Source organism: Eumetopias jubatus, unplaced genomic scaffold (assembly GCF_037043125.1).
Source record: "Eumetopias jubatus isolate StellerSeaLion01/CBP00866 unplaced genomic scaffold, mEumJub1_p1.0 scaffold_3, whole genome shotgun sequence".
Taxonomy (NCBI): Eukaryota; Metazoa; Chordata; class Mammalia; order Carnivora; family Otariidae; genus Eumetopias; species Eumetopias jubatus.
Window position 1 is genome coordinate 71,211,916 of NW_028274809.1, and position 19,929 is coordinate 71,231,844.

A 19,929-nucleotide genomic window follows, 5' to 3' on the forward strand; every position below is an offset into this window, starting at 1 on the left:
CTTTTTTAAGGAGTTGATTGGAAAAATTTTTTTTCTAAAAGTAGTTACACGTATGCAAAGTATTTTATCATTTGTTTTTCTAAAAAAAAACCAATTTTTACTTTACTGAATTCTTTAGATATAATATGTTATTCTGGTTCAAATAATAATATAAAAACATGTACATATGGTTACTTTTTGCTCCTTAAGTCACAGAACATTTGAATTATATAATCCAGTGAAACCAGACAAAAAGACCAAATATAAAAAAACTCTGGAATATTCTCAAATGAAGAATTCTAAACACCAGGCCAGAAAAGACCTTAAAAGATCATCTATCTGCTCTATTACTGTGAGCCAGAGTTTTCAGTTTTTTTTAAGTGTTTGGAACCAAATTGTGAGTGGTAACAAGTATAAAATGTCCTTTTGTTTCTTTATCTGTTGAAAACAGACACTCAAAAGGCTGCATGCTGTGATCTAGAGTTAAGTTCTTAGAATATATGATTTAGAAGGAAGACATATTAGCTGAATTTCTTTATTAACAATGATATCTTCTAAACTGTACCAAGAAAACTAGAGTCCTGATTTGAAGGTTTTAGAATCTAATGTATGCATTATAAGCAACTACTTAAAAGATACTTGCCAAATTAAGAAGCACAAGGTTTCTATTGTTTTAAGCAATCATTAATAGTGATAAAATAGCAAATCAGTGTGGACTAAATAAATCTAAAACCAACAGGGAACAAAAGCAAAATGTTGTCATGAATAATGATATCCGTGGCCAAGTTCACAGACAACGTTTTCTCTCCATTAGCCAATAAATGCCACAGTACAAGGTAATGGAAGAACCGGCAATGTCTCCTGGGTTTAGAACCAGCACAGTGATGGTGGTCTGGCCATAGCTTCCATGATGTAGTGCCTTGCTGGCCTCCTAAGACAGTAGTTAAAGGCACTGGATGGGCATGATAACAATGCTACTCTGTCTAAGAGGGGAGAAGGAGAAGCAGATCCTGAGTTATGAAAGCATGAACCACTGGAAGCATAAGGAAAATTACAGTAGCATCTAGACAATGTTTAGTTTTATGTACTTTCCTTTTGAAGCATATTTACATAAAATTCTGCCACCGTAATCTAGTTAAAAAGAACTTTTCTAATTTCAAATGCGTGCTATTTCAATTATTAATAGAGTACAGAAAATATTTACTAAAGCATAATAAAAATCCATATGCTTTGCAAAGATGAGTATCATGGATGCCTAAGAGCACTAAATGTTGGTAGCGATGTTCATAAGGCAGTTAAAAATTTTACTTCTTTGTGTTCTCTCCTCCCCTCCCCCCCCATTTCCTTTGACTCCATTGCTTTTGTTTCCCTTAGCAACTTAAGGATGCATGATAATGAAACAATTCCAGAATTGGATGAAAAAGTCTAATTTGCCTTCCTAGGTTTCCTAGGTAATTTCATCAGGCCTACCCTTTCTCATTGACTCAGCAGTTCTGACCAAAGTCACCACTGTTTGAAATGTGTTTCCTCAAAACTTCAGACACATTGAAAATAAATTTTTGAAGATAGCTTACAACTTAGCCTAAAATTTCAATGCTACTTAAATTTTAATACTCACATTTTTCTATTAGATATTCATGTGGAAGCATATATACAAATTTTCCAGATTCCACTTTTGATGCATTCATGTTGGGAAAGGAATGCTGCCACCAATCAATGAACACTAATTCATTCAGCTGTGTGGGGAAAATATGAGTGGGTGTACATCCTTGGCTTCGTTCCTAAGGTTTTACATTTATCTTCAGTGAATGTGCACATCTGAACACATTTGAATAAGCCAAGGACTCCATGTGCTTGTGAACATACCGATTTGGGAAACATAAAATCGCTACTCCAATCTTGGTTCCCTTATCACCAGGCAAGTGTGGTGGGTGGGTACATGTGAACTCCATGTTGGCAATGTTCATTCCCCCTGCCCACTGCCAGGTCCCCCACTGCACACACATTATGGCAAGGTATGTGCTATGTGGCCTAATTACAAAATAGGGCACATGTTGTGCCAAGAAATATATTGCTAGCTTGATGAACTTTACCATCTCTACTCTGAAAGTGGAGCTGGACTCTATTCCTTGAAAGAATTAAGCCTTGTCTTTGAGACTCAAATTCTCCTCACTCATCTATTTCTAGGAATTGCATGGACATTTGGCATGTATTAGTAATGTTCAGGGTCTTTGAGTGTTTTTCTGCTCCACATTCTGAAGAATTCATTAGAAAGGCTTACTCTGGTGCCATTCTGTGCACCTCATTATGCTTTAATGACATTTTTTTATTGCCCAGAAACTTACTATAACCATTTCCTTTTTCCGTTTTTAAGGTTTGAACAGGCTTTTATTACCAGTTTGATCAGTAGTGTGGTAAAAACGAAGGACAGTTATTTTTGGATAGCTCTTCAAGATCAAAATGATACAGGAGAATACACTTGGAAGACAGGAGGGGGGCAGAAGTCTGAGCCGGTGCAGTACACACACTGGAATGCACATCAGCCTCGTGAGTAGAGGGGACTATAATACCACTCCTCCTTCCTGTTTTCTTTGACCAAAATTCCTTCCACCGCATGGTCCACCTCCTTCCGTGCTTCCTTGATGTTTTCTTAATGCCTAAATCAACTAAAGCAATTACCAGAGGTTCGCAGGGGGTGACATATGGCTGATCATTTTTAAAAGTATAATGCATGTGACATTTGACAGTTTCAAGGTTTAAATTTATTGCTCATGACCATGTATGCCTTTATTAGCAGGAAGTTCAGTTTCTTCCTCCTAAAGTCTTTTCCCCATCTCCCCGTCATTGTCCAAGAATCTCAGGGGCTTACTCCATCCAGAATAGTCTGTTATACTTTGAAGCACTGTGAATGGGCACATATGGGCACCTCTATCAGTCCACAGTCACTGCCACTTTGCTGTGGAATGCTGACCCATTACTTAGATAACATTCTTATTAATCCATCTCCTCCGTGGACTTCTGTGGTAACTTAGCCAGGATTTCAGAGTTAGAGCTCTATTAGTTCACTCTCATAACCTCAGCTCTGGATCCCACAACATGAAACTGTGCCAGGTTAGTTAGCTCCAGAGAAAATAATGGCTTCAGCCACAACTACACTAGACCTAGCCCCTGTGGAACAAGCTTTAGGTCCTTAGGTCACCAACCTAGACTCGACACCCCTTTACCTCAGCATGAGTTCCTACTTGGATACCTGGTTCCCTTTTTTACTTGTGGGTCTCAATCAGGGCTACCCCAAGAAATGATAAGCAATAGGTTACCTCTAAATTTGTTTCTGGAGGAAATGGGTTAGGGGGCCTCAGGCTCTTCTCTGAGGAAAGATAGATATTATTATAATACTATCAAATAATCTTCATATATCAAATATGTAATAATAATTAGCCAAAAGACTAAATATACCAATTAAAAGGCAGAGATTGTCAGAGCGGATCAAAACACAAGACCCAACTGTTTGTTGACTGCAAGAAACCCACTTTAAATATAAAGACACATGTAGATTAAAAGTAAAAGGGTAGAGAAAGATATACAACGCAAATACTAATCAAAAGAAAGCAGGAATAGCTGTATTAATTTTACAGAGCAGACTTCAGAACAAGGAAAGTTTTCAGGGATTTAAAAAAAGGGACATTACATAATGTTAAAGGAGTCACTACTCTAAGAAGACATAATAGTCCTTTATGTGTATGTGCTTAACAGCAGAGTGTCAAAATACATGAGAAAAAAACTGATAGAGCAGTTTTGGATAGCTCCAGGAGAGATAGATGAAGAAGAAATAGGAGAAATAGATGAAGGAGAAATAGATGAAGCTACTATTACAGTTGGAGACTTTAATAACCCTCTATCAGATATCTATAGACTACTTAATCCATCAACAGCAAATTACACGTTCTCCTCAAGCTCACCTGAAATGCTCACTAAGTTAGATCACATTCTGGCCATAAAACACACCTTAACAAATTTAAAAGAATAGAAATCATACAGTGTCTTCCCTCAGGCCACAGTGAAATTAAACTAGAAACCAATAACAGAAAGATAGTTGGAAAATTCCAAAATACTTAGAGATTAAACAATACATTTCTAAGTAACACATGGGTCAAAGAAGAAATCTCGGGTAATTTTTAAACATTTTAAACTAAATGAAAATACAAGTTATCAAAATTTGTAAGATGCAGAGAAAGCAATGTCTAGGGGGAAATTTAAAGTACTGAACACATATATTAGAAAAAAAGAAATATCTAAAATCAATAGTCTAAGCTTCTACGTTAGGAAACTAGGAAAAGAAGAGAAAATTATCCAAAGTAGGTCAAAGAAAATAAATAATAAGAATTAGAGCAGAAATCAGTAAAATTGAAAACAGGAACTCAATAAAGAAAATCAATAAAATCAAAAGTTGGTTCTTTGAGAAGATCAATGAAATTGATAACCCTGTAGCAAGACTCACTAAGAAAAGAGAGAAGACACAAATTACTGATATCACAAAATAGGGAGCAGCACTACAGATCCCAGAGACATTAAAAGGGTAATAAAGGAATATTATGAACAACTCTTTATCCACAAATTTGATAACCCAGATGAAAATGACCATTCCTTTAAAGATACAATTAGCCAAAATTCACACAAGAAATAAACTATTGGAGTAGGCCTATAGCTATTGTTTCAAAGAAATTGAAACAAAAATTCATAACCCTTCAAAACAAACCCAGGTCCACATGGGTTCACTGGTGAATTCTACTAAACATTTAAGGAAGAAATTATGCCAGCTTTCTACAATCTTCTACAGAAGACAGAGCAGAGGGAATACTTACTGTCTCATTCTGAGGCCAGCATTACCGTAATACCAAATCAGACAAAGACATTGCAAGAAAAGAAAATTACAGACCAATATCTCTCATGAACAGAGTAGCAAAAATCTTCAATGAAATATTAATAAATTGAATCCAACAATGTAAAAAAGAATTATACACCACAACCAAATGGGATTTATCCCAGTTATACAAGGATGATTTAACAACCAAAAATCAATTAGTGTAATCCATCACATCAACAGGCTATTTTTAAAGTCACATAATCATATCAATAGATGCAGAAAAACACATGACAAAATCCAATGCCTGTTTGTTTTTTTATTTTTTATATATATTTTTTAATTAATTTTATTTTATTATGTTAGTTATTATGTTATGTTAGTCACCATACAGTACATCATTAGTTTTTGATGTAATGTTCCATGACTCATTGTTTTCGTATAACACCCAGTGCTCCATGCAATACATACCCTCCTTAATACCCATCACCAGGCTAACCCATCTCCCTACCCCCTTCCCCTCTAAAACCCTCAATTTCTTTCTTGGATTCCATAGTGTCTCATGGTTCGTCTCCCCCTCCGATTCTCCCCCTTCATTTTTCCCTTCCTTCTCCTAATGTCCTCCATGCTATTTCTTATGTTCCACAAGTAAGTGAAATCATATGATAATTGACTTTCTCTGCTTGAGTTATTTCACTTCCTCCAGTCCCATCCATGTTGATGTAAAAGTTGGGTATTCATCCTTTCTGATGGCTGAGTAATATTCCATTGTATATATGGACCATATCTTCTTTATCCATTCATCTGTTGAAGGGCATCTCAGCTCCTTCCACAGTTTGGTTATTGCGGACATTGCTGCTATGAACATTGGGGTGCATATGGCCCTTCTTTTCACTACATCTGTGTCTTTGGGATAAATACCCAGTAGTGCAGTTGCTGGGTCATAGGGTAGCTCTATTTTTAATTTTTTGAGGAACCTCCATATTGTTTTCCAGAGTGGCTGTACCAACTTGCATTCTCACCAACAGTGTAAGAGGGTTCCCCTTTCTCCCCAGCCTCTCCATCATTTGTTGTTTCTTGCTTTTATTTGCTTTTTTTTGTCCTATTGCATTAACTAGGACTACTATTACAGTGTTTAAAGGAAGTGTTGAGGGCGCTTGGGTGGCTCAGTTGGTTAAGCAATTGCCTTCGGCTCAGGTCATGATCCTGGAGTCCCAGGATCAAGTCCCACATCGGGCTCCCTGTTCCGCAGGGAGTCTCCTTCTCCCCCTGACCCTCCCTCCTCTTGTGCTCTCTTTCTCTCTCTCAAATAAATAAATAAAAATCTTCAAAAAAAATTGTTGATAAGGAACATCCTTGCCTTGCCTTGTTCCTTGATGTTAGTGGGAAAGCTTTTATTTTTCACCATTAAGTATGATATCTGTGGGTTTTGTAGATGTTCGTTATAAAGTTGAGGAAGTTCCCCTTTATTCTTAGTTTGCTAACAGTTATTAAAACAAATAGGCATTGCAAACTATGGAAAGAGCCAAGATGTCCATCAGCAGATGAGTGGATAAAGAAGATGTGGTATATATATATATATACAATGGAATATTAGCAGCCATCAAGAAAACTGAAATCATGCCATTTGCAATGACGTGGATGGAACTAGAGGGTATTATGCTAAGCAAAATAAATCAATCAGAGAAAGACAAGTATCATACAATCTCACTGATATGAGGAATTCTTAATCTCAAGAAATAAACAGGGTTGCTAGAGTGGTGGGGGGTGGGAGGGATGGGGTGGCTGGGTGATGGACATTGGGGAGGGTATGTGCTATGGTGAGCGCTGTGAATTGTGTAAGACTGATGAATCACAGACCTGTACCTCTGAAACAAATAATACATTATATGTTAAAAAAAAAAAAAAAGGAGATAGTAGGAAGGGAAAAATGAAGGGGAGGAATTGGAGGGGGAGACGAACCATGAAAGACTATGGAATCCGAGAAAGAAACTGAGGGTTTTAGAGGGGAAGGGGATGGGGGGATGGGTTAGCCCAGTGATGGGTATTAAGGAGGACACATATTGCATGGAGCACTGGGTGTTATATGCAAACAATGAATCATGGAACACTATATCAAAAACTAATGATGTACTGTATGGTGACTAACATAACATAATAAAATTAAATTTAATTTAAAAAAAAGAAAGAAAAAAACAAAAGGTATACAGATTGGAAAGAAACAAATAAAACTTTGTTCACGGATTACAAGATCATCTACATAAAAAATCGGAAAGAATCAATAAAAGATCCCTTGAACTAATAAGTGATTATAGCAAGATTGCAATATAAAAGATTAATGAACAAAAGTCGATTTCTTTCTATATAACAGCAATGAACAAGTGGAGTTTAAAATTAAAAACATATTATCATTTACATTAGCACCCCCAAATTGAAATATTTATATATAAATCTAACAGAATATGTACAAAATCTACATGAGGACAACTATAAACTTTAATGAAATAAGTCAAAGAAGAATTAAATAAAACGAGAGATATTCCATATTCATGGATAGAAAAAGTCACCTATAGATTCAATACTATCTCAATCAAAATCCCAGCAAGTTAGTTTGTGGATATCAACAAACTGGTTCTAAAGTTTATATGGAAAGGCAAAGGACCCAGAATAGCCAACTCCATATTGACGTAGAAGAACAAAGTCAGAGAACGGACACTACCTGACTTCAAGACTGACACTAAAGTTAGAGTAATCAAGACAGTGTGGTACTGGGGGGAGGGGGGAAAACAAATCAATAGAACAGAATAGAGAGCCCAGAAATTGACTGATATGAACCATAGACCTAAATGTGAATCACAAAGCTATAACACTCCTAGAGGATAACATAGTAGAAAACCTAGATGACCTTGAGTAAGGCAATGACTTTTTAGATACAACACCATAGGCACAATCCATGAAAGAAACAATTTTCACTAAAACTAAAAACTTCTGCTCTAGGAAAGACAATGCCAAGAGAATGAAAAGACAAGACACGGACTAAGAGAAAATATTTGGAAAAACCACATCTGATAAAGAACTGTTATCCAAAATATACAAAGGACTCTTTAAACTCAACAATAAGAATATGAAGGACAAGATTTAAAAATGGACAAAAGGTCTGGGGTGGCTGGGTCATTCAATCAGTTAAGCATGTGCCTTCTACTCAGGTCATGTTTTCGGGGTCCATGGATGGAGCCCCACATCAGGCTCTCTGTTCAGCAGGGAGTCTGCTTCTCCCCCTTCCCCTCCCCCCACTCATGCTTGCTCGCTCTCTCTCTCTGAAATAAATAAATAAAATCTTAGAAAAAAAGAAGAAATGAGCTATCAAACCATTAAAACACATTTAATGAAACTTAAATGCATATTACTAAGTGAAAAAGGCCAATTGAAAAGTCTGTATACTGCATGATTCCAACCATATGATATTATGGAAAAGGCAAAACTATGGGACAGTAAAAAGATTACTAGCAAAAAGTGGTTTGCAGGGGTTAAGGGGAAGCAGAGATAAAAAGGCAGAGTACAGAGGATTTGGGGGCAATGAAACTATTCTATATGGTACTACAATGGTGGATATATGTAATTATACATTTGTCCAAACCACAGAATGTACAACACCAAGAATGAAACCTAATGTAAATCATGGATTTTGGGTGGTAATGATGTGTCACTAAGTTTTCACAAATGTACCATTGTGGTATGGGATGTCAATAGTGAGGTAGGTTTTATGTATTTGGGACAGGAGGTATAAGAGAAGTCTGTACTTTCCACTCAATTTTGCTATGAATCCATAGCAATTTATTTTTTAAAAAACCATGCTTTTTAAAGATGCCTGCAAGGTGAAGTTAAGACAAATTACATTTTTTGTGTATAAGCATTGGTTTGGGAAATGTGTATAGAAACTGGTGACTTTGCATGGCTCTAAACAAGAAACATCATAATTCAGTCAATAGACAACCTTCTCATTCTACAAATCTATGAATATTATTAAAATGCAGAGAATAGTAAAGTTCCATGTCACACTATTACTGAGAAAAAAAAGCTCAGGTTTCATTTCTAATATACTTTGGAATTTTGTTAAGAACGTCTATACCTGTCAAAATAAATTAATACATTTTGAGTAGACAAAATCTTGGTTTTTAATGTTACCTTCCTTGGGGCATATTGGGATGTCTAAAATCTGGAACTGAAGCAGAGTTCCTTGTCATTCATAAGTTTCTGCTGTAATTTATTTGAGTGGCACTACTCTTTTCCTGTTCTCCCTGAAGCAAAAATAATATCATGATGCTCAGTTTGGCTGCTCATGCTGACTGACATTGAGTAAATTGTCTCTGAATAAGGTGAAAATGTAAATCTTTTTCTGAAGAAAATAGCGATATAAAAGCCTCTGTGCTTCCTTTTTTCTTTTAAATTGCAGTTTGCAGAAACACCATCCTAAATCACATTTTTTTCCTTGCCTGTCATGAAAGTATCCATTAACTTGGTTCTCATGTCAGAATCTTAATCCAGCCCAAACTGACTATATGAATTGACCACTGAACAGGAAGCCTGCTGTGTTTTATAAACTTAGCCAAAACTCTGTCCTTATGTCATATCATCAAAATATTCCATCCATGGTGGAATCGCAGTTCTGCCTCTTTTTTTGACTTTGTATTATGTTCCCCAAATAGTGTAATGACCCGCCATATACCCATCACCCATGTCATCAGTTATGAACTCATGGTCTATCTTGTTTCATCTATACCCTCACCCACTTCCCCCACTTCCCATATTTTGTCATAGCAAAGCCCAGACATCATATTGTTTCATCCACAAATATTTCAATATTACCCCTAAAAGATAAAGACTTCTTTTTTAAAAACATAAATATAAGACAGTTATCACAACTAATTAACTATAACTTCGTAACATAAATCTTTAGTTAACGCTGAAATTTCTAAATTATTCATAAATATCATATAATGGATTTTACAGTTTGTTTGAATCAGGATCCAAAAAAGATTCAGACATTGCAGTTAGTTGATAGATCTCTTAAAGTCTATTTTAATCTCTGTTTCCTTCTTTCTTGCCCCCTGCCACTTTTTAAAAATTTGGTTGTGCAAATGGATTATTTTTCCTGGAGTTTCCTACAGTCTGAAGTTTTTGACTGAATCCCTGTATGTTGTTTAATATGTTACTCTATCCTCTTCATTTTCCATAAAATTGACATTTTTATTTTTAAAAAGCTAGAATCAGAGGCATTATATAATTCAGATTTTCTTTTCTTTTCTTTTCTTTTAGAAAACCTTTTCATAAGAAGTTGGTATTCTATCTGAAGGCATATATTGTTCACTTTTCTCACTTTTTTGCAATGTTAGCAGCCACTAATGATTAGTGCATAGATCCATTGATTCATTAGGGGTTTCTTCATAGCTTCATATCTGGGATATTTTTATAAAGAGATAGTTTCCTGCTATTTTACTAAAACAACAATAGCAAAGAGACTGTGCCACTTGATATTTTAAGAGAAGTAACTATCCAGGTAAAACAGGAAAACCAGCTTTGATCTATACTAACTAGTACCACTAATTAAAGGGGGAAAATGGGGCCTTTTTTATTTAGGGACGCTAATGCATTAGAAACTAAAATGTAGTTTGTACTTAAAGATTCAATATAAATGAAGGCTGTAGAGTGAAAGACAAAAAGTGCATCCATTCTTGTTAAGACACTCAAAAATCTTTTCTAAGTTATGTTACAGTTTCATAGTTGTCTGTACAAAGAAGGAGAGACACTTTGAGATCACTATTTTGCATCTACCTATTACTCAGGCTTTGTGACAAAAAGTTTTGTTTCTAGATCTAGATGCCACTGCAGAAAAGGTGTGTTTCACTCATATGGGGTAACTCTAGAGCATTTACCCCAATTGTCCCAAGTCAATAGAAATCTTCTGCCAATGACAGGGAAATTGGGATCCTGGGAGAGCAAATCAGATCTGCTTTTCTTGAAAGTGACTCCACCTAGCAAGGAGAAGCCTGTCCAGCCATCAGATAGATAGGTGGGTCCAGTTTAAGGCTTCCCAGAGTTCTGAAATGAACCACCACATAAATGAGGACAAATTTATTCTCATTTGTGGGCATTCTTTGGAACTTTCCATATCTTTTTTAATCATGTAAGTAACTCATACAAGGTAAAAATAGGTTCGTAGATCTTTAAGGAAAGGCTGTGAGCACACACAGAAAAGAAATGTGACCCGGGGAATGAGAGGGAGTTCCACGGAAATGGAGGAGCATAATTTGAGGGGAAGATTCGATCATTCAACAGCTTTTTATTGTATGCCTGCCTACTCTGTACCTTGACATTGTCTCATGGTAGATTCAGTTAAATCTGTTTTCAAATTCTGCATCAAACCCTCCCCACGTGGCCTTAGGCAAGTTACTAAACCTCTGTGCCTCAGTTTCTCCATTAGCAAACTGTAGATGCTAATATCCATCTCAGAGTTTTTGAAGTTGAATAAAGAAAAGACCATATAAAGACCATATAAAATGCCTAACACAGTATCAGGCAGATATATAGCATTCCACAGAAGCTACCCCCATAGTATCACTTTTCTCCATGAAGAAGGAAAAAATGACAGAGAAGGAGGGTGGGTAGGGCACAGGGCCTAAGAAGTAAGGATGTGAAAGGGTTATTGCAGGATGGGAAAATAACTAGACAGACTCAAGTAAAATAATTGAAGGCCTGGCTACAGTTCCCTGCTACCCTGAGGCCACAAATAGATTTCATTTGTCTACTTTCAGGTATTTGATCAGGAGGTAAAAGATGGAGGCTTTCCCAGCTCAGTTCAATTTATATGGTTAGGTAGCTTTACCAAATGGAAAGGACTAGAATAGTGAATTGGAATGTCTTAATTGACCTAAAGTTATCCCATTCGTGTTTGATGGAGAGAGTGAAGGGGGATAGAGAGAGGGTAAGGCAGGTAAGGAGAATCAGTTTAAATGTGAGAGTCATCACTGAGGAATAAGATGATGGTTTTTCTTCTCCAATGGGAAATGAGTTATTGAATTTGAGAATAATTTATCGGGGAGAAAAACTCCCTCCACTCTTTCCCACACCCTACCTTTATTATTTGGCTTTTGCAAGCATACCCACAATATAGGATTATAAATTCGGTTTATATCTCCCTTAGCCCAGTCTCCCTTTATTACACCACTTTACTGCTTCTTTGGGGCTGAGATTCTAAAATTTGGGTCAAATGTTCCATTAAGTTAACCACTTTAGAATACCAATAACACTCCTACAGCACTTTTCATCTTCATAGCAGTTCACAAACATCTCCTTCTCCACTAATGAAGATGAGTTGAGTATCTATAGTATCTAAAACCAGAGCTATTTAATCATTGTCTGATGTGAAAAGGTAAGACAAAATGCAAGACAAACAAAAAAAAGTATGCCACATTTTAAACTTGCTGATTCGAGCTTTTTAAAAATTCTTTGAACGTGCAGGCAAAACTCCTGCCACAAAATCCCAGATTTTGTAATGAAAAGTCAAAATAAGAATAGAAACAACATCATAGGGCTGGTTTTAGCCCTTCCTATCTTTCAGGGTGCTTTTATTCTACTTGATCTTCATGAAAACCAGTGAGAAGAAAAGAAATGTTATCCCCACATTTTTTGTGATTAATTAACCTGTTTGAGTTTTGAGTTACTAAATATTTGTGCTGAGACTAGAACTCCAGACTTCAGGCTCCAAGTCAAAGGCTGCCGGGGAAGGAAGGATGGAGGCACTGAGAGGGAGTGCATGTTTACCCTGCTCTTTCAACTAAAGCAACTCCATTAGCGATATTACATTTGGGGCTTCCATGTGGATTTCCACAGTTCAATTTCATTAGAATCTCATCACACAGAGTATGCAGCATCTCCTCTATTGTTCATGACCAGCTAGCTCGTGAGCTGCATTCCAAAATTACATTGAACAGGATTGCAAAGCTCCATTCCTGGCAGATTGCAGTTACATGTTATAATCTTTCCCCTCTGCGTGGCCCCAAATCATTCATTCAGCTTTAACACTAACTAGCTCTTCTGGCCAGTGGAGCTGACTGATGGCCTTTGTATGGACCAACTCTCTCTCTTGACTTACTTTTCTTCTATACAAGTCATACTAGTCATGTTTTCCTGTTTACTACTGGTCACTTTCACCTTTGTGGGTCTCTTTGACAAATCAGCATGCACACACACATAGGACTGTGACCCTCTTGTGGATGGCCGTGATGCCTGTTTCTGACATGGGGTGCGAGCTCAGGATTGTTGAAGACACAAACACTGGTTCTTTAGCCTCCCTATTCTTTCTCTTTTTGCACAAACTCTTCCATCCCTTTAGGAGAGGCTCTTTGTATGTCTTCCTCTGTCTTCTTTCTTCTCGCTCCCCATCTCTTTAGTCTTTCTATGAGCATAAAATAACCACCCATTGCTGACAAGGTAGAGCCAGTTGCTCTGTATTAAAAAAAAAAAAAAAATGAAGCCATTCCTTGTGAAGGAAATTAAGCAAGACAAATATTTTGTACCAAGTGACTATATTTTTTAAAGTGCCTTTAGGTCCAGAGTCGTCAGAGTCTTGCATCTATAATTGCTTGCTTTTTTTACCAGCACCCCTTGAAAACTCTTCTCCTTTTCATCCTTCAAAATTCAGTTCAAATGTCACTTCCTGCAAATCCTTTACTGACATCCTGAGGCAGACTCCATCACCCCTTCTGGAATCTCCCACAGAAATCTGAACTCTCCTTTAGTATAGTATGTCACACATTATGTTCAATGCAATTGTATCTCTGCCTCTTCTGTGCGAAAATAAGAGTTGGGTTTTGTTTGCTTTGTTTTGTTTTGTCCTTCTATCTCTAGCAGCTAACATACAGACTAGCCTGGTATGTAGATAGAGATGCACGTTTTTGTTGTTGTTGAATTTGATTTAGATAAATGAATGATCACTTTGGCTTCAAGGAAAAAGGTTCGTTCTTACTCAATTTGTATTCTGTTTTTGGAATGGGGATTGTTTTCTACTATTCACTGAAATTTGAGGTGTATTTTTTAGCTGTCCTATGAGTTGTATATATTTGATGACAAATGAGCATCTTAACATAGAAATTCTTTCTATGGAAAAATGTGGTTCATTTTCCAATATGTTCAAACATACACAAAAGAATAGAGCTTCATCCAGAACTAGATGGTCTTTCCCTTTTCCTTAATGTCTGCCCTTATTCCTGCCCCCAGAGTTTCACCACATATAGAATTTATCTCATTCTCTCCACTGTCCTATGGAGAGTTTGGCTTTCTGTTATGTACCTTGCAATCCTCCTGGAATCCATCATTTATGTATCTTCCCTGTCGAATCTATTCCTCAGAGGATAAGCACTATGCATTTTTCATTGTTGATTTTTTACAATGGGGTTTCAAAGCACAGTATACAGAGTAAGTGCTCAGTAAATGGTGGGCGAAATTTTTCTCTGCACAGTTAAAAAAAAAGCTCAGTAACTGAAAGTAGAGGAATGTTGGCATTTGATTGAAATATTGGGGATTTGGTTGAATTTTGAGGACATTTCAGTCCCCCAGTTTGAACAGTGCCTAGTTTCCTATCATTTGCCATCTGAGCTCCAAATGTCCAAATTCCAGTCTTCACAGGCTCTCTTCCCTCACTTTTCCATCTTCTATTCTTTTCTCCAAAGATGAAAGGAAGAGAAATGAGTTGGTCCTATTAAGAAAGCATTCATTTTCATCCTTATTGTTCTTATGTGGGTGCTTCATTATGAGATGTTAATTGTGCAACACTCTTAAAGACCTGTTTTCTAAGAACAAAATGTTCTAGTCATTCTAGTATATTAAAAAGTGTTGTTTTCTGCTTTTAGGCCACAATGGTGGCTGTGTTGTCCTGCGAGGAAGGAGTCCACCTGGTCGCTGGGAAGTGAAGGACTGCAGGCACTTTAAGGCAATGTCCCTGTGTAAGCAACCAGTGGGAAAACAGGAGAAAACGGAGCAGGAAGAGAGATGGCCCTTTCACCCCTGCTACTTGGACTGGGAATCAGAGCCTGGCTTGGCCAGCTGCTTCAAGGTGATGCCAAGGGTACTTAGGCATTCTCAATGGGACCAACATTATTTCAGTTTTGTCCACGTATCCCAAATTCCCTTACTCCAGAACAGTGCCTGGCACACAGCGGGTACTTAATATTTGTTGACTATCTCTGTGTTTTCAGTTATATTCCAAAATAATTTTAAGTCAAAAGACTGACATATCCCTGGTGATACTGAAGGCCTCTTCTTGAAGATTGATATCAAGGCCCCAGTCAATGTTGTTCTTATTGCACAGTATCAAATGAACAAGGCAGATGCTCACCGGGTATTGAAATGGTACAATTCCATAGTTTGTAAGAAAATGAATAAAGTCTTTATTATGGAATAATACCATTCTGCTGCTAAAAATAGCTTTTGCAACTTGTCAGACATCTGAGGGCCAAACAAATTAATACATACAGTTGATATATATGTGTGTGTATATATATGTGTGAAAAAATGTGTGAAGAAATGTCTTTTTGCATATCAGCTTTAGATCCTAAATGTAAATCAGTACCTACAATCTTCTTGTCATGAAACATCTGTGAATGCATTCAATTTAATGTACACATATACAACCCTACATTAAATTCATCGGATAACAGTGACCTCACAAAGCAATAAGTTAAACTTTAGAAATTAGCAAACTGAGGCAGCAAGATGAAGTGATTTGCCCAAGATCACAATTATTTATTGACAGAGTTGGAATAAATCCTTGGTCTTGGGACCCCCAGTCCAGTGCCTTTTCTACTATATATTACCCTGACATGTCAACAAATGTATGGTGTGTTTGAGGGGCATGGTGGTGGGATTGATGAATTTTAAGTGATTCAAGAAAAGGTTCCCAGAGAAGGTGAGTTTTGACATATAATTTAAAAGATGGAAAGGCTGTGCTGTGGCCCACAGGACTGGGAAAGCTATTCATTCTGGTCTCAGCAAATCAGAGTCTGGTGAAGCCTGTCCACAGGGTGCCTTCCTGGCATTAGAGACTCTGGTATAATGTCAGGCAGTTAAAAACGAGGAGGGCACAGAGGTCTAGGATATGGAGTTCTGTGTTTTTGGACCCTCACCCTTGATCTTAAATAGAGTCAGAAGTAGACTCTCCATTTACTGACGTCTTCCTGCTACGGTGAGGACAGCTGAGAAACAGCAGAAGATTTAGGAATAGCTAAGACCCAAAGACTTTAGTAATATACCTGCCCTAGGTCCCAGATCTCATTTCTCATTTCCTGCCATGGGTCAGCCAGATTCATGATCATTCAGCCAATTCTAATTTGTCAGAAGGCAATCTGGTGGGATAGGAATTCATGGGCTCTTGAAGCAAGGAGTACCAGATCTAATCCTAGCTCTGCCTGTTTGTAGCGGTGTGACCAGAAATTTATAACCTCTTTTAGCCTGACTGTCCACATCTCTTAATAAACATTTATTAAGGGACAAGTATATGCCAGTTACAGGAAATTTAGAAGGAAAAAAAAAGAGTTCTCAAGGAGTTTATTTATAAAACTGAGCTCATTATATCCTCCTCATGAATTTGTTGTGAGAATAAAATGAGATAATAGTTTTAGATGAATAGACACATTCTAGTTCAATAAATGTTATTTCTCCCTACTGGGTCAAGCTTTTACTATAGAATAATGACAATTATATTACTGTTATTTTCTTGTCCAGAATTAAAGAGCCTCACATTATCCATGATAGTGTCAACTTTTTTTTCCTCCTACTAAATCAGGTATTTCATAGTGAAAAAGTCCTGATGAAAAGAACATGGAGAGAAGCAGAAGCATTTTGTGAAGAATTTGGAGCTCACCTGGCAAGCTTTGCCCATATCGAGGAAGAGAATTTTGTGAATGAGCTTTTACATTCAAAATTTAATAGGTAAATACTTGTTAATTTTGAAAAAATGCAATCAAATTTTCTGTTTCCCAGTAATGACTTATTAGAGATGAGTATCCCAAATATTTGTTTAAAATCTCAGGTATTTGTCTTAAGCCTAAAACCAACTAGCTACTAGTTGTGAAAGAAAAATATACACATATAGTTTTATATTTATATTGCACCAAGTTCTCATTCCATAAAACAAAGAACAAAGTGGCAATCGTTTTGATATCTGAAATCTTTTCTGTGTACCTCAAATCAGAATTTCAGAGCTCTTCTGCCAAACTCAAATTATCTAACCCCATGATTTTCAGTGTTGTTGGAGGATCCTGAGAGTCCTGGAACCCCAAGATCAGGGAGGGGACCAAGTGGGCAGAGGCCCTAGTTCCATCACTGACTCACCAGAGCAGCTCCCACCAGCTCCACTTCTGCTTATTTTGTATAGATGAGGAGTCCATGTAAGATTTTGTTTGAGGGGAAAAAAAAAAGTCCCACTGATTGAAAAAAAAAATTCCAATCCACGTCCTAATTTTACATTTGAGGAAACAGGTATTCACTTGTCAGTATCCAGCTTGTAAGTTCCAGAATCTTGAATTACATGGCTAGAAAATCAATTTAATTTAAATTTGAAGAAACATAAAAGGCTTGTGATATATTTTAACCAATGCAAAAATTCCTTCCTGTGGTCACCTACTATCTGCACAATTCGTTTGAGTGCTCCTTATTTGGGAGAAAGCCCATTCCATTGTTAGAGGCTGGTTCCAAAGATCAACTTTCTAGTAAGTCAGAGCAATACAGGTCAAGTCGACTCTATTTCTGAACACTTGAAGACAGCCATTATGTTCTTTTTAGTGAGTTTTTTCATCCATTGGCCCCTTTCTCTAAAATATTCTTATCGTTAGCATACATTTTTGGAATATTTTCTATGGGAGGGGTACTTTAATATGCATAGCTGGCTGGAGAATGCAATAGACAAAATAGACAAAAATCCTGCCCCTGAGGAGGCAGTATGGCTCCATGGCTCCATACATTTTTTTTTGCCATATTTTTTCATCTTTTATTTATGAAATTTTTTTTGTTTTTATTTTTTTTATTTTTTTAGATTTTTTATTGTTATGTTAATCACCATATATTACATAATTTGTTTTGGTGTACTGTTCCATGATTCATTGTTTGTTCATAACACCCAGTGCTCCATGCAGAACGTGCCCTCCTCAATACCCATCACCAGGCCAACCCATCCCCCCACCCTCCTCCCCTCCAGAAAAAAACAAATGCTAACACCAGGTACTATGTTCCAAGCTCTGGAAATCTGGAGTCTCAATGAAACGTTTGCCTCAATTACAGAGAAAATCCGAAACTATTTTTTGAGGAAAATCCTGGCCTTCCCCATAGGTTTCCTTTAGGACACTCCAAAAGAATATTAATAGGCAATATCTATCAAATTATTCATCTCTAGCATCTACAGTAATGACCTTAATGGTAGGAGCCTTTGACAACATCTCCTGATGTGAGTCTCATAGAGTACTGTTGGGGAAAGAGTAAAATATGTTGGCAAAACAAGGCACAAACTTGGAAATTTGCCATATGTATTAGCATTGTAAAGGCTTCTAGAAGGAAGCATTTTCTTCAGCCACAAGCCTCTTTTTTTGAGGACACTTATCAACATCCCATGGAACTGCTAGTCCCTGTGGGAAATGCTGACCTAAACTGTGTTTCCCAAATCTGACTGTTTCTCACACTTACTTGGGACACCTTTTGACGCGGAGCCGTCTGGTCTCACACCAGAGCTGCTGAGTCAGATTCTCTGAAACTGAAGAAAATTTCAAGAAGCTTCCTGATTAATGGACTCTAAGTCTGGTGTGGGGCCACAGATCCGGGGGATATGGGATAATCTCCACTGTTCTAAGTCGTAACTTTTCTTCATGACTTTAGCACCTTGCAAAACATCCTTTCATACTTGGGTATAGTGAGGTTTGCTATATGAAATAACCACATGCAAACTACTTCTAAAATTGCTGTAAGATCAAATATCATTATGTCATTTCTACTTATGTAAGTTCTCACACTTGAAATTTCTTGTAGAATTTAATGCCAAACATCTATCAAATTGTCAATCTGTAGCACTTCATCAGAAAAGCTATATATTACTTTGTATCCAGACTGCCAGGGAGTTTAACAAAATCTCATGCTTGATTATAGCAAATAAACCAGTTCTTATAGTAGCATACATGCTTGTCCTTCTTATGGCACTGTTTTTTATTTTCTATTTTATTGTTTATTATATTATTAAAAAGTATAAAATTATAGGAAATTGATGAAGAGAAAATTAATACCATCTAGGAGCCAGTACATTTCAGGAAAAACGTAGAACTCTGAATTCAGGAAGTAAAGGAATAAAAAGTTCTCAAGGCAGGCGAGTGATATGAATTCCCAGCCTAGGTCATTGATGTTAAGGTACCTGGTTTAACCTTAAGGCAGCATCCTCCCCCTCCACAACCTTGTAAATTGTAAATTGTAATCATGGCAGTCACCAGCCAGGTCCCAATGATCTCACAGATTTCTAAGTCACATTTTACTTTCATTTGTATTGTCCGGGCACAATAGCTCACATATCTGAGAAGGGGATGCTTCAGAATAGGCTTGCTTCCCTGCAGTAACGAAAATAAAGCATCTGTCGTGACTTCTGAATCTTTTAAATCTTTAATTCTCCAAATTATTCTCAGAAAATTATCTTAGTGAGATGGTTTGTTGTACAATTAGACTTTATTGGTTGATTTATTGAGTACTCTGTGGTTTGATGTATTTGTCCTCTGCCTAATTGGAGGAAAGATGGTTCTCTGTGGAGATTCTCACCAAGTCTAACCCAGTGGTAACTGCTGAAGTGAATCTACTGTGCCTCAGACTGATTTGCTATGAAATTATTTATGTTGGGATCTGAAAAAACAAAAACCAAAATCTGCTGTGTACCTTTTATTAAAGGAGGTGGTGGTAATTAACCTCCAAAGAACATGAACATTTGACAAAAAAGCAAAAAATCAAAAGCATAGGAAAGTGGTAAATACATAGTAAAGTAGTAAAAAGTCCTCTAGGGAAAAGACATT

At 36.9% G+C, this 19,929-nt stretch overlaps 1 protein-coding gene across 1 annotated transcript in view; it reads left to right on the plus strand.

Moving 5' to 3' along the window:
• The window catches only part of PLA2R1 (phospholipase A2 receptor 1), a 112,174-nt gene that overhangs the window by 59,660 nt on the left and 32,585 nt on the right, over positions 1-19,929 (plus strand). The window contains exons 11-13 of the mRNA XM_028113111.2: positions 2,354-2,526; positions 14,749-14,951; positions 16,680-16,825. Of these exons, the coding sequence (XP_027968912.1) occupies positions 2,354-2,526; positions 14,749-14,951; positions 16,680-16,825 (522 nt within the window). The remainder of the gene's footprint in view (positions 1-2,353; positions 2,527-14,748; positions 14,952-16,679; positions 16,826-19,929) is intronic.